This window comes from Berghia stephanieae, chromosome 6 (genome assembly GCF_034508935.2).
Source record: "Berghia stephanieae isolate SIO BIC M18660-M18661 chromosome 6, UCSD_Bste_1.3, whole genome shotgun sequence".
Taxonomy (NCBI): Eukaryota; Metazoa; Mollusca; class Gastropoda; order Nudibranchia; family Aeolidiidae; genus Berghia; species Berghia stephanieae.
Genome location: NC_088365.1, coordinates 50,094,657 through 50,111,838, shown reverse-complemented (window position 1 = coordinate 50,111,838; position 17,182 = coordinate 50,094,657). Strand labels below are relative to the sequence as shown.

The 17,182-nt window shown below is 37.3% G+C and overlaps 1 protein-coding gene across 11 annotated transcripts in view; it reads right to left on the bottom strand.

The window, feature by feature from the left end:
* Nucleotides 1-512: 512 nt before the first annotated feature.
* The window catches only part of LOC144975194 (uncharacterized), a 126,959-nt gene continuing 110,289 nt past the window's right edge, over nt 513-17,182 (bottom strand). For all 11 annotated transcript variants that reach the window (XM_078919024.1, XM_078919014.1, XM_078919023.1 and 8 more), the window contains 6 exons: nt 17,169-17,182; nt 15,416-15,573; nt 13,662-13,778; nt 5,075-5,144; nt 3,951-4,172; nt 513-2,238 (listed from right to left, as the gene is read on the bottom strand). The exon at nt 17,169-17,182 is cut by the window's right edge and continues 119 nt beyond it. In XM_078919024.1, the coding sequence (XP_078775150.1) occupies nt 809-2,238; nt 3,951-4,172; nt 5,075-5,144; nt 13,662-13,778; nt 15,416-15,573; nt 17,169-17,182 (2,011 nt within the window). In that variant the 3' untranslated portion in view covers nt 513-808. The remainder of the gene's footprint in view (nt 2,239-3,950; nt 4,173-5,074; nt 5,145-13,661; nt 13,779-15,415; nt 15,574-17,168) is intronic.

The following is a 17,182-nucleotide window of genomic DNA, read 5'->3' as shown; positions in this document are numbered from 1 at the left end:
AAGTCATAGTCAAAATACTATCTGTCTGTCCATTCATCCAACGTATGTGCAATGTCATCATTAATAGAATGCATCTTTGTGTTTTAACCGACGTGCACTTATTTACAGGTCTAGTAGTCCAATTCTTTATGGGCTCATTGTTGTAATGGAATTTTTTTTTTTAAATGATGCAAAGTATTGTCTATTAAAACAGTATTAAACTAGGCCCATAAGTGGGTTCGCTGTTAGACCTGCATTCATGTACACGTCGGTTAAAAACAAAAAAAAAACAACACGAATAACTCGATACTTCTCCGATTACACTGGCCTGTTAAACAAAATGGGTAAATATAGTGTCTTTTAAAATATTTTTGAAAGAATGAAACATTGAGTAGAAAACAGCTATCGACCTCATCAGCTGTAACACTGCTCCGATGAGAAAAAAAAAGGGGGGGGGGGGGATGGAGAGAGACCCAATCAAAACAGAGAATGCACATAATATCACGGAGTTAGGGAGCCAAACGTCTGTATTATTTCTTTTTTTTAAAAAAAATCTTAACACTGTTGTTATAAGTGCACGCTCCACGCTTTTCTTGAATTTATATTTAACCTGCTACCACCTACTTTGTAGCTCAACTTATATTTCCATAAGGCCGTTTCGTCTTTGGTATGAAATCAAAAATAGAAGTTGTAAAGTCATTTCTATCAAAATATCACCTCTTTATAATAGTTTGACATTAGTATAATAATGATTAATTTCTGCTGACAACGACGCATTTCAAGGCAATGAAGAAGTGATGTTTTCACAAACATTTTGATTGGTCAATGGTCATGAAACATTCATTTTGATTGGTCTATTAAATGGTGCTCCATTCCAACCCTTGGTTGTGTTGTTGGCTGCTATTAAATCCGAGATGCTATCTTTAAAAGCGTGAGTGTGGAGACTTGAAGGTGGTGAGATGGCTTTCATTGACCTGTTTTCTTTTCTACCTTGATCAGAGGTCAAAAGTGTATCGGATTCTACAGAACTAATAAAACATTCGTTATCGGATTCACTCTCTTCTTCTTCACAAGGGTTGTAATTCTTACCCACACAATTGTCTTGTTTGAGTACCATGGATGGTGGCGGTTTGATGACTGGGCGGTCCAAATCGTGCTGAGGATTTTGATCATGATGATGATGATTATGATTATCACGATGAGGTTGAGGACGATGGTTCAAATATTCAGTTTCATGATCGGACGTGTTGATATTTTTTTCTGATGAGACATTTGTATAACGAACAGATTGGCCTTTGAGGTCAGACATACTGATTGACTGTTTCTCCGGGTAAGTAGAGACACTGGGCAGTTTTGTGTAAAAATTTCCTTTGGCCGAGGTATAAAATTCACCAGCTTCAGCAGCTGGTACGTGGTCCAGTTCCACGTCGTGACTAGAATAAGGGGAAATGTCAGTAACACTCGTGTTGCACAGGTCACCGGGTTCTATATCCTTTTTAGATTGATGAGATTTTCTATCGGGATGACTTTGAGGTGAAGAGGGTGTTACGCCTTCTGTCTGGACAGTAAGACGTGCTGGATTTTGAGTTATGTCCGATTGTAGGCCATTAGCTTGAGGTGGCAACACACCATACATAGGACAAGGCGCTGCGAACCGATTCAAAAATTGTTCAACCAGATGGGCCTCAGGACTCTCGTTCCATCCAGCCACCCCTGCTGGCAGATCGTACGGGAAATCCCGAACGTGACAAAGATGGAAGAGAAGTTGGTCCAAATTCTCGAGACGCCAACGGTTTTGTTTGAACTCGGCTAGTTTGATTGGAGATCCTTGAATCAATGCAGAACCGATCTCTCCCGAGGAAAACATGTTGTTCAAATCTGGGAGACAATCGAGTTCACTGTTTTGAAAGCAATTAAACGTGACGATGCTTACGGTGAGTTCTTCTCGAGGATTAGATCGACGGTGGTGTTGTAAGGAGTGAAGTATTCGATGACAGAATTCATCCAAACGAGACAATCCCTCAGTCCTGTCCTGGCGCAGCAGATGGCCGAGTCCTGGAGACAAGTAAATGATGATGCCCGTCATTTTTATGTCTGCCCCGGCCGCTAAGGAATCCCGACGAAGGAAGGGACACCAGCATGACCTTGACCCCACGAACTGTGGAATGGGGAGGACGTTGACGTATCGACGTAGAAGTGTCATATGGCTTTCCACTGCTCTAACAAAGTCTGCGTTTTCCTCACAGTAGACAGGGATAACTGGCGGAGAGAAAGAGAGAAAGATAGTAAAGTATACTGTATTTGAGATATTTATGTCACGTTTTTCTTTGTGTGTATGAGAGCGAGAGAGAGTGAGAGAGAGAGAGAGAGAGAGAAAGAAAGAAACAGAGAGAGAGAAAGACACAGAGATAGAAAAAGAAGCACACATGCAAACGGAGAGGGGAAGAGAGAGAGAGAGAGAGAGAGAGAGAGAGAGAGAGAGAAAGAGAGAGCAGACAGGCAGATAGAAAGACAGGCGGAGCAAGAGAGAGAGAGAGAGAGAGAGAGAGAGAGAGAGAGAGAGAGGGAGAGAGAGAGAGAGAGAAAGAAAGAGAGAGAGAGAGAGAGAGAGAGAGAGATTTGGTGATTCAGAAAGGTAGAGGTATAAACACACACACATACACGCGCATTGTCCACACAAACACACAAAATGCATACTTTGGTAGCATTTGTATCGTTCTTGTTTTAAATCAACACACGCCATTTGAGTGAAAGGTGTCAACATAAAACAGACCTGAATGCATCTGGAAATTAAAGATCACAAACCCAATGATTTCTTGAAATGACTAATCTCCTCACACCGTAGCCATCGTTAACTTAAAGCCTGACACTAGAACCTTCTAGGACTTATAGTTTGACGTCATTTTTTGTTTTGTACAGCGCCTAGTGAGTTGTGAGTGATTCCATGGGTTGAACTATAGATAGCTCGAAGTTGACGTCACTCTGGTCTTTGTTATTGTTCTTTGCCATCCGCGTTTATGAGTAATTCTCACTAAACTGTATTAACCAGACTATAAACGATCATGGTTACACAGAGTTTGTGTGTTGGCCAGTTATACTTCAGGATGGCAATGTTGTGAACTTCTTAGCTAAGCGCATACTATCTATAGAATACAACTCACTATTGGGTTTCTTTTGCGGCCAAAGACTTGTTTTTTGACGTCATTGTATGGTCAGTGTCAGGCTATACGTTAACGACGGCTCAACCACTCAATTATTTTTTCCCTGAATATTTCTTACTGTATTATCTTGCTTTGAGTAATGTCCGGTTTTACTTTTATTTGAGCTAGATATAATATATAGCGCAATATCCAATTAACGCGCTCAAAGCGCTTTACAAGGGGTCCCTTGCCAACAGCAACACTTAACATGTAGGATGAGACATGATGCCTGTTTGGCGATATAACTATCTTTTTTTCCGGACAGAGACAACGCTGTTAATGGCCAGGTACTCATTTTACACCAGAAAACGATGAGAGAATGTGAGTAAAGAGCCTTTTTTTTTTTTTATAAGGACTCAACTATGCGCCGCTTGGGACTCAAACCCAGGACCCCTCAAATCCGAACAAAATTTTCAACAGAAATTGGATTCAATGATGTCACGTCGCCCAGCAACGGCGGCCATCGTGGTTCTAAACAAAGAAAATCGGTACTTTTTATTCTTCATGTTGGCTAGAACTTTTCATATGTCTTGTGATCAGAATGTGTAAAAGTCAAAACATGATCAGATTTTTAATGGTTTTGTTTTCCTCTGGATACGCTTTTATGCTCGTCGGAGAAATATTTCATAAGGGCGCCGCCATTGTTCCGATAGTTTAGAGCCAGTTACTAAGTTACCATGGGTCATTACGAGGGAAGTGACGTTACGACTGTTGAAGCGTATTGCAACATCCTGCAAAAATCCAATCAGACAATCTTGACCTTTGACCTACTTTTTGGGAGATCCTTGTTGTTGTTAGATAGAGAAGGGACCAGAAGCTTGCACGTCATCGCCTGACATCTGACCTTCCATAGGATCAGAAAGAGGCAGCCAAACAGGAGAGATACAAAAATGACGGCCAAAACTAGGCGACTCACGCCGGCATCTGAATCATCGGAGACAGGCGCTACCTGTGGGGTACTGGGAGAGGTGGTGAGCACTCGCTTCGTGAAATCTGGAAAACGAAAATACGGGAAATGATAATATAGATAGAACGAAGTTGACGTCACTCGGGTCTTTGTTATTGTTTGTTTGTTTTTTTGTCATCCGCGTTTCTGAGTAATTCTCACTAAACTGTATTAACCAGACTATAATGTTCATGGTTACACATAGTTTTGTGTGTTGGTCCGTTATACTTCCGGATGGCAATGTTGTGAGTTTCTTAGCCAAGAGCATACTATCGATATGCTTTAATTAAAAAAAAAAAAACAAAAAAAAAAATGTTTCAATTCATGTCATATCTCTAAACATTTCCTCGTGATGTCAACGAGCTCTAAAGAGATGCTTTGCATTATTATTATTATTATTATTATTATTATTATTATTATTATTATTATTATTATTATTATATTATTATTATTATTATTTATTATATTATTATTATTATTATTATTATTATTATTATATTATTATTATTATTATTATTATTACTATTATTATTATTATTATTATTATTATTATTATTATTATTATTATTATTATTATTATTATTATTATTATTATTATTATTATTATCACTATCATTATTATTATTATTATCATCATCATCATCATCATCATCATCATCATCATCATCATCATCATCATCATCATCATCATCATCATCATCATCACCATCATTATTATCAATATTATTATTATTACTATTATTATTATTATTATTATTATTATTATTATTATTATTATTATTATCATCATTATTATTATTATTATTATTATTATTATTATTATTATTATTATTATTATTATTATTATTATTATTATTATTATTATTATCAAACAAACAATAATTCTTATGGGATACGTGATTCTTAATATTTTAGGTAAACAGTGTGTTAATTATAACTCTATACTTACTGAAAGTAAACGGTTTGGTAATGACGACAGCATTGGGTATTTTGGACTTGTTGACGTAAAGACCGACCAGCTAAAATGATAAAATAAATTGAGAGAAATTGACCCAAAGATTTAAACAGAAAAAAACAACATAAGGGAATATAATTTTTAACTTTAAAGTTAATGCGAAAGTGGAAAGATCGTCCTAGTTCTCATAATATAATTTTATACGTCCAGAACCTCCAACCAGGGGGATAGGTTGCGCAATATAAATAAATGTGCATTATTATTATATTATTATTATTATTATTATTATTATTATTATTATTATTATTATATTATTATTATTATTATTATCATTATTATTATTATTATTATTATTATTATTATTATTATTATTATTAGCTAAGATAGATTAAATCGATGATAGTGCGGCTTTCGGATCGGAAGGTCCTAGGTTCGAGCCTCGCTCGGCGCATAGATGAGTCCTTGGAAAAGACTCTATACTCACATTCTCTCACCGTACTCATGTGTAAAATGAGTACTTGACCGCGAACAGCGTTGTCTATGTCGCAAAATTGTAATAGAAATCTTTTTTTTTTTTTTAATGACGCAAAATATTGTCCATTTTTACAATGTTAAACTTGGCCCATAAGTTGGGTTCGGATGTCAGACCTGCATAATATTTGTGACCCCTCGCTTCAAAACGGTATAATGTCGGGATTATTAAGATGCTACAAAATTGAATTTATAGCCAGAAATATCAGACTTGGGTTGAGTTTGTATGTTTTATTGAGGAGAATGAATATCATATTTCAGGGTACCAATACTATTAATTCATATCATTGACCAGTTTAGCGTTAATTTCGGCTTTTTAGCATCTGGTGCCTCCCGACATAATACCGTTTTGAGACGATGGGTCACATTTGATCTGAACGTTAATGAGATAAGAGGAAATATTACTTTCTTCATCGCAACGTTGCATTAGCGAAGGTAGACTAGATTAAATCCATTAAACTTAAAAAAGTACAGCGTCTCTTCTTTGTTCTCACTTAAAATAATAAAAAGAAGAATTGTACACTACAAAATTAAGAAAGCTAAAATACTACGTCTTGTTTCATTGGCTGAGATAGACTTTAGGTTAATGAAGCAGGCGAGAGGGTCACTCTACGTACATTAGATAGATTACATTTTTAAAAGTATAGAAGGCGGTCTTAGACCCTACGCTAATAGATTGAATATTTGACCTTAGCGTTAATGAAATAAGAGAAACTATTACCCATAAGCAATATTGATCAAATCTAATATTTATGTTTTTTATGTTAAAAAGAGGCTCTTCTTTGTTTTCGCTTAAACTAAATACTAAATAGTAGAAATATACTATAATTGAATATTTAACGTCAATGGTAATCAAACAAGCTGGAATGTTCATCTACGTACATCAGTATAATTAGCTGAGAAAGACTAAATCCATTACAATTCAAAAAGTATATATTGTGGACCTAGTTCTTTCCCTGATAGAATGGATATTTGATCTTAAACCTACGCAAAGTTGCCTTAGCGAAGGCAGATTAAATTAAAAGTTCAAAAAGCAAAGCGTATGGATCTTCTTGTTCTCACTTAAAATAAAGAGTATAATTATACTTATAAGTTAAGGAGAAAGCGAGAGTGTCGCCTACATCTTCATCCATTAGCTAAGCATAACAGGGAATGAGATTAGCGGAAGAGTAGCGTCCCTTGATTGGACGTCACCCGCGAAGAAGTTATTAGAGAGAGAACGTCATGTTGGTTTTGCGCATGCGTCTCTCGTCCTCGCTTGCGATGAAAGCGCCAAGAGACACTTCACCAAAAGCGAGGACGAGAGAGACGCATGCGCAAAACCTTGTTGATGTTCTCTCTGTAAGGTGACGTCCAATCAAGGGACACTACTCTTCCGCTAATCTCATTCCTTATAGGCTCAAAACCATTCTTTAGCCAACAAGGGGGAACAAAGCACATAAATTCATTACTTTTAAAGCCAGATAGACGGCAATGAAATGTTTTTTGTTCTTGGCTGAAGAAGGGTTTTGATCCTGAAACGTTCCGTGTTCGGTATTTTGATCTTTTTTTTTAAGCTGTCATATTATTCGTTTTCACTTATGACTTTGTACAGTCCACACATTCTGACAGCTTAGTAGCCGCTTGTGCGGCTATGACACACGCTTTCGGATCAAAAGGTTTTGGGTTCGAGCCACGCTCGCCGCATAGTTCAGTCCTTGGAAAAGGCTCTTTACTCACATTCTCTCACCGTACTCGGGTGTAAAACGAGCACCTTACCGTTAACAGCGTTGTCTCTGTCTGGAAAAAAAATTGTTTGATCGCCTAACAGGCGTCATGTCTCGTTCTACACGTTACAGAGACCATTAATTTGTAAAGCGCTTTGAGCACGTTCAGTAGATATTGCTCTATATAAAAGCTAAATTTTTAATATTAAAAAAAAAAACTGTCATATTTATTTTCAGTCACAGTGAATGACATAATCAGTCGTCGAATGTGAAAATATTTGAACTGAGATATTGCCAAGTTCAGTTAAAAGGTCAATTTTGATCCAACATAAGTTCTTGTCACAAATGATTAAATCAACCTTTTTTTGTACATCTTCGGGAAATATCTAAGCTTTATTTCACTTCTAAATATCTTTTAGTCAAGTTGAAAAAGTATGAAATGTGAGAAATGGTGCTGATACCTTCCCATACATCTGACCATAACTTCATGAAAAATCACCCGATTTACTTCAAATAAAGATTAAAATGTTCTGGGGAGCATATTCTTTCGGAAAATGAAAAACAAAATATAAATCCAATATTTTCACCTTCCAACTGATTATGTGCTGCACTGACACATTTATTACTTTGTACAGTCAAAACCTTACTTTTAACAGCTTGTTTGTTTTTGTTTTTAAGAGTTTTACGGCACTTGCAACACATTAAGGTCATATGAGCGCCAGTAAACAGGAAGAAAATGGGACAGTAAAAAGTTCAAGAAAAGGTAAGACAAAGGGGAATTGGTTCAAATAAGAAACAGGTGTAGATTCCAAGAGCACACCATCAAAGTCAAATTGTGGTGTATTGTAGATTGCTAATGATAATTTGTTAAGTAGAAAACGTCAACAATAGTCAGCCATTTTGGAATCGAAGTGATTCTTTTTATTCTTGAAATAACGTAATCGAATACTGATATTTGGGTACTCAGGTATCCCACAATCTCCCCCTAAAAAAAAATTTGATGATGTAAAAAAAAAAAATGAGCTATTATACTTTCGCTCGTTTTGGTTTACATAATTCTTACATTTGTTTTATACAACTTAAATGATTAATTAAGTAAATGAGAAAAAAAAATAATGTTTGCATACGAGGGGAAAAAAAATTATCTCATTTATCAATGATGAGTAAGAAAAAGTGTTTCTTCTGTGTAGTACTAAACTAGTTGAAGTGGTCAACAGTTCATAATGATAAAAGAAAACACAGTAATGGACTCTAATAGTCTTAACTAGTGTCTACTTCATGCGGCTGTGTAGATGCAAAGTGTTTTTATGTTTGTGGTCGCAACGTCACAAATATTTCTTCCAATATTATAGTCAAGCTTAAGGCTTATAAATGGCCCTGCCTACAGTGTGAATTTGTTTGGTTTTCTCACGTTGCGACCACTTCTCGTAGTGTAAGGTGCACTTGTAGTGTTGTGATTGTTTTGAGATTGCGTTCTCTGTGACATGTTGTCAGAGAGACTTAGAGAATTTGGGAATTCTCTATGTGGTGAGGGCGGGACCTCGACCTGTGACCGCGTAGAATTTGGATCTCGGTCATTCGTTGGGGTTGTTTGAACCATGGTTGGTATCTCTGTCGTTCTGAAGTTTGGGACGATGTCCAATAGTGGTGCCGGTGCTGGTTTGCTTGTGATTGCAGGGGTGTTTGTGTGAACAATTTGGTCGGAGTGTCGTCTCCATATGGCTCCGGGAGCTGTTTTGACTTCAAAGGTGCGTGTTCCCGTTTGGGCATGTATTACGCCGTGTTGCCATCGTTGGTGTCCGCGGTAGTCTCGGACCAGGACGTTGTCTCCGTTGTCGAAGTTCCTGGTGTTGGCAGAAGAGTGAGTACGAAGCTGACGGTCTTGACATGAAGATACTCTTGTATGAATGCTTGGTCGAATGATGTCTAGGTGAGTTCGCAGATGTCTGCCAAACATAAGTGATGCTGGGCTCTCGTTTGTTGTGGTGTGTGGTGCATTCCTATAAGCAAACAGGAATCTTGCCAGTTTGGTATGGATGGTACCCTTCTCATCTTTTGAAGCTTTCATAGCTTGTTTGAAAGTTTGGACCATTCGCTCAGCCAGCCCGTTGGTTGCTAGGTGGTAGGGTGTGCTCAGGGTGTGCTTGATTCCATTGACCTTTGTGAAGGATTTGAATTCATTGGATGTGAACTGCACACCGTTGTCAGATACGAGCTGTTCAGGTAAACCAAATCTTGCAAAAAGATTGCTCAATATATTGATTGTTGAAATGGATGTGGCGTTGGATGTCGGTATTATTTCGGCCCATTTGGAATGGGCGTCGACGACCACTAGAAACATTAATCCCATGAATGGTCCCGCGAAGTCTATTTGAATTCTTTGCCATGGCTTGTCGGGCCAGTGCCATGGGTGAAGAGGAGCTTTCGGTGGATCAGGTTGAACTGAAGCACAACCAGGCCACCCTTTTGTAGTTGCCTCGATTTGTTTGTCAATAGCAGGCCACCAGAAGTATCCCCAAGCCAAGTTTTTCATTTTGACTATACCAATGTGTCCTTCATGAAGAACACTTAAGATTTTTGCATGCAGTTTTTGTGGAGGGATGAGTCTATATCCCCAAAAGAGACAGTTTTGTTGCACTGACAGTTCGTTTTGTTTGTTGAAGTAAGGTTTCAGTCCTTCGTTGACTGTGTTTGGCCATCTGTCAGTTTGGACGTAATGTATGACTTGTGACAGTGTTTTGTCGTGGCGTGATTCTTTGGCAACGTTTGCTGCGTTGACTGGTAAGGACTCTATTACTTCTGTATAGAATAGTTCATCTACTGAATCGGCCTCTTGACTTGAGTTTGTGGTGGGTAAAGGCAATCGTGAAAATCCGTCTGCATTAGCGTTTGACTTGGAGATCCTGTATTCGATTGAGTAGTCGAAGGCTGAAAGGAAAATTGCATATCTCTGTTGTCTGGCTGCAGACATTGCAGGGACTGGTTTTGTGGGCAAGAAGATGGATTTGAGTGGCTGATGGTCAGTGATTAGTGTAAAGTGCCTGCCACATACATAATTGAAGAACTTTTTAACACCCCATGTGATAGCTAGAGCTTCTCTGTCTAGTTGGGAGTAATTCTGTTCTGCCTTATTGAGGGTTCTTGAGGCGTATGCAATAGGTCTTTCGTCGCCTTCTGGTGTGATGTGCGAGAGAACGCAGCCGATGCCGTATGGTGAAGCGTCACAGGCGAGTCGCAATGGTCGATCGGGGTCGTAGCGCATGAGGACTTTGTCCGAAGCGATCATTGTTTTTATTTGAATGAAAGCATGATCAGCTTCAGTTGACCATTCAAATTTTGTGTTATCCTGTAGAAGATTGTACAATGGCTTCGCAATTTGAGCTACATTTTCCAGCCACTTGTGGTAATAATTTACAAGCCCGAGGAATGATCTGAGTTGTGTTTTGTTTGTTGGCTGTGGTGCGTCGATGATGGCCTTGACCTTGTTTTCGGTTTTGTGCAAGCCATTTTTGGTTATTTTGACACCGCAAAAGATAACTTCGTCTTGGAAGAATTGGCATTTTTCAAGATTGACCTTCAGTCCATACTCTTGAAGTCTAGCTAGGACTAGTAGCAGATTTTGCCAGTGTTCATCGTTTGTTTTCCCTGTGACTATCATGTCATCTTGGTTGCATTGAACTCCGGGTGTTCCCTGGAGGATTGTGTCTATTGTCTTTTGCCAAATGGCTGGTGACGAAGAAATACCAAACGCTAAACGGTTGAAGGAATACAGTCCTTTTGACGTGTTGATTGTTGTTACTTTTTGTGATGCACTGTCTGAAGGGAGCTGAAGGTATGCTTGTCTCAGATCAATTTTAGAGAATGTTTGACCTTGTTCCAAAGTAGCTAACATGTCTTCCATTTTTGGCATTGTGTATTGCTCTGTGTTAAGTGCTGGGTTGACTGTTACCTTGAAGTCACCACATATTCTCACTGTTCCATTGATTTTCAATACGGGTACGATGGGTGTGGCCCAATCCGAGGTTGCAATTTTTGTGATTATCCCTTGTTCTTCTAAGTTGTCTAGTTCTTTCTCAACTTTTTGTTTTAAGGCGTACGGCACTGGTCTGGCTTTGTGGAATTTGGGAACGGCTCCCTCTTTTAGATGAAGTGTTGCCTCTATTCCTTTTATTTTTCCAATTCCACCTGAAAATATATCTTGAAACTGAGCTTTCAATTTTTCTGTATTGAATCTATCTTTAGGTGTCGTCATCTGATGTATGCTCTGCCAGTTCAGTTTTATAGCGGCCAACCAGTTTCTTCCCAAAATAGGATTGCTGCCTTTGTCAAGTATAAGGAGTGGAAGTATTTTCTTCTGATTGTTGAGTTCTACATGAACTGAAATTTTTCCCAGTGGAATAATGGTTTCACCTGTGTATGTTTTCAGACGAACAGCTGTCTTTTCCAAATTTGGGAAGGTTTTGAATGTTTTTGTGAAGTCCCTCTTCGTCATCACTGAAACAGCAGATCCTGTGTCAACTTCCATTTTTGTAGGAAAATTATTGATTTGCAAGTCTACCTTTATTTTTGGTGTGTTTCCTTCCATGTGAAACATTTCCAGTGTAAAATTATCTTCGGAAACATTGTCTTCATCTAGCTCGTGAACTTGTCGGGATTGTGAGGTTCTGTCTCCTCCTCTCCTCTGTTGTTGGCTGCCCTTCCTGGCCTGACACACTCTCTGAATGTGTCCTTGTTTGTTGCATGACTTACACACTGCATCACGGATGTAGCAGTCGGCTCTCCTGTGGTTATTTTTCCCACATGATTGGCACGGTGGGTATGTTTGTGAGTTATGTCTTCTGTTAGTAGGTAAAGGCTGATTTGTTTTTATAATGTTGAGATCAGCTGTTGATTTGCCGGATGTTGTTGTGTGGATTTCCGCGGCATCTCGCTGGGCAGTTTCCATTGCAAGTGCCAAAGCTGTTGCAGATTCTAAAGTGAGATTTGGCTCTTGCAAGAGTCTCTTTTGTATGGTTTCATCGCGTATTCCGCAAACAAATCTGTCACGCAGAGACATTTTTAAATTGTCTCCGAATTTGCAGTGTTCAGCCAACCGTTTTATGGATGCTAAAAAATCAGGAAGCGTTCGTCCATCGCTTGACTGCGTTTATGAAATTTGAATCTTTCAACTATCTCAAGTGGAGGGGGGCAGTAATGGTTGGACAGCAGTTTGCAAAGTTCTTCATAACTTTTACTAAAGGGAAGGTCGGGTGACGTCAAACATCGTAGTGTGTTGTACGTTTTAGCCCCGATGGATGATAGCAGAGTTGCTGTTTGTTTCTGTTCGGCAATGTCGTTTGCAACAAAAAACGCATCCAGTCTTTCTTTATAGTTTGTGAAGGACTCTAGTCCTTCGTTGAAGGTGTCGGGTCTTGGCATGTTGGTATGTACACGTACAAGACTGGAGAATGCAAGCTCAATAGTTGGTAGTAGTCTGTCAATAGATTATAGTTTTATGGCTTGGTAGAATGAAAATACATGTAAACGTTATTGCACTTATCTGGGTTCTAGATGCTCGTCGCCATTTGTAGTGTATTGTAGATTGCTAATGATAATTTGTTAAGTAGAAAACGTCAACAATAGACAGCCATTTTGGAATCGAAGTGATTCTTTTTATTCTTGAAATAACGTAATCAAATACTGATATTTGGGTACTCAGGTATCCCACACAAATATATAGTTAGTATTGGGAAATGACATTTTTCCCTTGGAAATCATCTCTCTGTTATGCACTGCATTATGTTTTGTTTATGTATTATATATGATTTGTAAACATTTGAGTGTATTCCTCTCAGTGTGGACCTGTGCTTGTGTCTGGATGAGAATTTTGGTTATCTCAAACTAAGTACACTGATAGTGTGCTGCTCTTGGAATCTACACTTGTTTCTTATTTGAACCAATTCCCCTTTGTCTGCTTTATTCATGGATGCTTTAATTGTAATTCTAGAACTTTCTACTATCCCATTTTCTTCCATTTTACTGGCGCTGATATAACCTTAATGTGTTGCAAGCGCCGTAAAACCTTTAACTCACTCAATCCTAGAAATTTTTGCTACTTTTCAAAATTCTTTTAAAAAATGTATTAAAAGTGAGTATGTCCATACATATTTTTATTCAACTGCCATTAACATGAAACAATTAAAAACATTTGCTTTGATATTATCCACGCCTATAATTTGTCTCAGAAATATGTAATAAATAGGCATGGGGTACAAGTAACCCGGATAAACAACGGATATAGTCGTTTTTAGGGTTGAGTGAGTTAAAAACAAACAAAAACAGTAATAAATAGTAATAGCGCTTACTCGAATTCTAACGGCGTAGTCGGCATTGGCTGGAAGGTTTTTGATCAGGAAATGGGGACGGTGAAGCTTGTCCAAAACTGTTTTACTGTCTGTGTCGTCCTTCATCTCTACGTGTTGCTGCATACGGGGGATATGGCGGGACGGAAGTGGCAGGGGGAAGGGGGGGGGGGATGAGGGGGGTTGAGGTAGGGTAAAAAAGAAGACAAGAAGATAAAAAGGAATATATTTTCAGTTCCCTGTATAAAATAAATTTGAGGTTAAAGGAAATGGGGGGGGGGGGGGGGGGTGTGAGATGAGATGAGATGAAGCGATTGAGATGGTGTTGAAGATGGAGGTGGTAGTGGTGATGATGATATCGATGATGATGATGATGATGACGATAATGAAGATTATTATTATTATTATTATTATTATTATTATTATTATTATTATTATTATTATTATTATTATTATTATATATTATATTATTATTATTATCTATTATTATTATTATTATTATTATTATATTATTATTATTATTATTATTATTATTATTATTATTATTATTATTATTATTATTATTATTATTATTATTATTATATTATTATATTATTATATTATTATTATTATTATTATTATTATTATTATTATTATTATTATTATTATTATTATTATTATTATTATTATTATTGGTTAAGGCAGTACACTTTGACCCGGAAGGTCCCGGGCTCGAGCCCCGCTTCAGGCACTTTCGTTTTTTTTCCTTGGGCAAGATTATTAAACCCCAATTTGCTCACTTTTGACAACATGGGTGATTCCTGTTGACATAGACATCTTGTTTGATTAATTATCTATATTCCTTCATAGAATGCCCAGGCGACAATATCTTATGATATCGTGGCGGAATGGCATAATTTTTATTGTATTATTATTATTATTATTATTATTATTATTATTATATATTATTATTATTATTATTATTATTATTATTATCATTATTATTATTATTACTATTATTATTATTATTATTATTATATTATTATTATTATTATTATTATTATTATTATTATTATTATAAATATGGTTATTTCTATACTGCTACGTTAACCAGTTAACAGCTAACTCAGGAAAGACACATGACGTCTTTTTTGGCGCATTTCCAATCTTTTTTTTCGACAAGGGCATTGCTATTACCTGCCGGGCACCCAATTTACAACTTGAGTGTGTTGAGACAATATCAGTAAAAAAAAAAAAGAATATTAAAAAATATCCACTAAACGTGCTCAAAGCGCTTTACAAAGGATCCCAGGCCAACATCAACACTTAACATGTAGGCGATATTGCAATCTTTTCGTAGAGAGTCAACGCTGTTAACGGCCAGATACTCATTTTACACCTGAGTACGGTGAGAGAATGTGAGTAAATAGCCTTTTCAAAGGACAACTATGCGCAGAGCGAGGCTCGAACCCAGGACCTTCTCATATAAAAGGTCAATCTTTTTATATTATTTTAGAATGTGTTCAAAGCGCATTAAAAAGGGTACAAAGCCACAAGTAACAGATGAGACATGACGTCTGTAAGACGCAGTTCCAATTTTATTTTCTGGACAGAGGGTTTGTTGGTAACTGCCGGGCACTCAATTTACAACATAAGTACGGTGAGACAATATAAGTAAAGAGCCTTTTCACAAAACTCATCACTGTGCCATCAAACTGGAACTCAAACAATGGAACTTATTCAGCAGTTTATTATGTCATATTCTTGCGGAGACTTACAGCAGGAAAAGTCCGTTCAAACATCCTGGTGAGGCGAGGCTGGACGTCCTTGAAAAAAGTGACGTTGTAGAACCTGGCGTCTGGATAAGGATTTTGGACCAGGATGTTGAAGTTGTTGCTCTCGTCTGCCCAGTGTAAGATGCCAGGCTCCCAGCCCTCTGGTTGGTTGGAAAAGGAAGAAGTTCGTAGGAAATTTTATTTTGGGGTTTCATCAAAACTCTCTCTCTCTCTCTCTCTCTCTCTCTCTCCCTCTCTCTCTCTCTCTCTCTCTCTCTCTCTATTATTATATATATATATATATATATAATATATATATATATATATATCTATTATCTATCTATCTTCTCCTCTCTCTCTCTCTCTCTCTCTCTATTTCTCCCTCCCTCTCTTTATTTCTCTCTGTCCCCCCCCCCTCTCTCTCTCTCTCTCTCTCTCTCTCTCTCTCTATTCATCAACCTCTCTTTCTCTCTATCTCTGTCTGTATGCATGCATGTGTGTGGGTGTTTTGTGTGTATGAGTGTGCGTGAGTGTGTGTGTGTGTGTGTGTGTGTGTGTGTGTCTGTATGTAAGAGTTTGTTAAATGCAGGACCGTTTCTTCCAAATTCCAACTAATAATTACACCACACCCTAACTAAACAAACAAAAGAAAAAAGGACAATTATGTATATTCAATGGAGTAAGCTGGGTGTTAATAATGCTTGTTCAGGAAAGATAATATTAGAATTTTAAAATACATATATTGTTCCTTTCTGACGCCTTACTTTACCCCCATCTTTTAAAGACCTAAAGCGCGAATTACATGTAATTTTAATCGTTATACAGGTACAATGACACAATAAGTGGGGTTTTTTTTTAATGGTGACATCCCGATTATTTGGGGGGTTATTTTTCTCTCTTCAATTAATTTTTAATTATTTTTTGTTTGGGGGGGGGGGGGGGGGGGGGGGGGGGGAGGGTGGATAGGTGTGGTCCAAGTGTACATATATGCATGTCTGACATCCGAACCTACTAATGAGCATAGTTTAACATTGTTGTTATCGGCAATATTTTGCGTAATTGTGTGTTTTTGGGGGTTTTTGGGGGTTTTTTTTTTGAGATTTCTATTACAACAACAATCAGTCCATAAGGAAATGGGTTATCAGACCTGCAAAAAAGTATACATCGGGTGTGGCAATTTTTTGTTTGTTTATGTTTTGTTTTATTGTTTGTTTTGTTTTTTTTTTATTACAGGCTGTGTTTGACCTGGGGAATTTAGGGGGGGGGGGGGGGTTGTTATTTTCTTTTTATTTGAGCATGCTCAGTGTTGTGTTTCTAATGTCTTTGTTTTCATAGTTCATTTGCTTTGTTTAGATAAATGAACAATTTACTCCAAATAAGGAGGTGAATATTACAGACTGTGCAGTCATATCGAGATTGATGAGTTAATGCTGTCGAGCAAGTTATTGGACACTTTAGAGTTTATCAATTTTTCTTCTTCTTCTTCTTCTTCTTCTTCTTCTTCTTCTTCTTCTTCTTCTTCTTCTTCTTCTTCTTCTTCTTCTTCTTCTTCTTCTTCTTCTTATTATTATTATTATTATTATTATTATTATTATTATTATTATTATTATTATTATTATTATTATTAATTATTATTATTATTATTATCATTATTATTATTATCATTATAATAAACTTGATACCATTACGCGTCACTTAATTGGTTATGGGGGGGGGGGGGGGGGGGGTGGAAATACAAAAAGATGCAAGAACCTACCAGGTTTGATAACG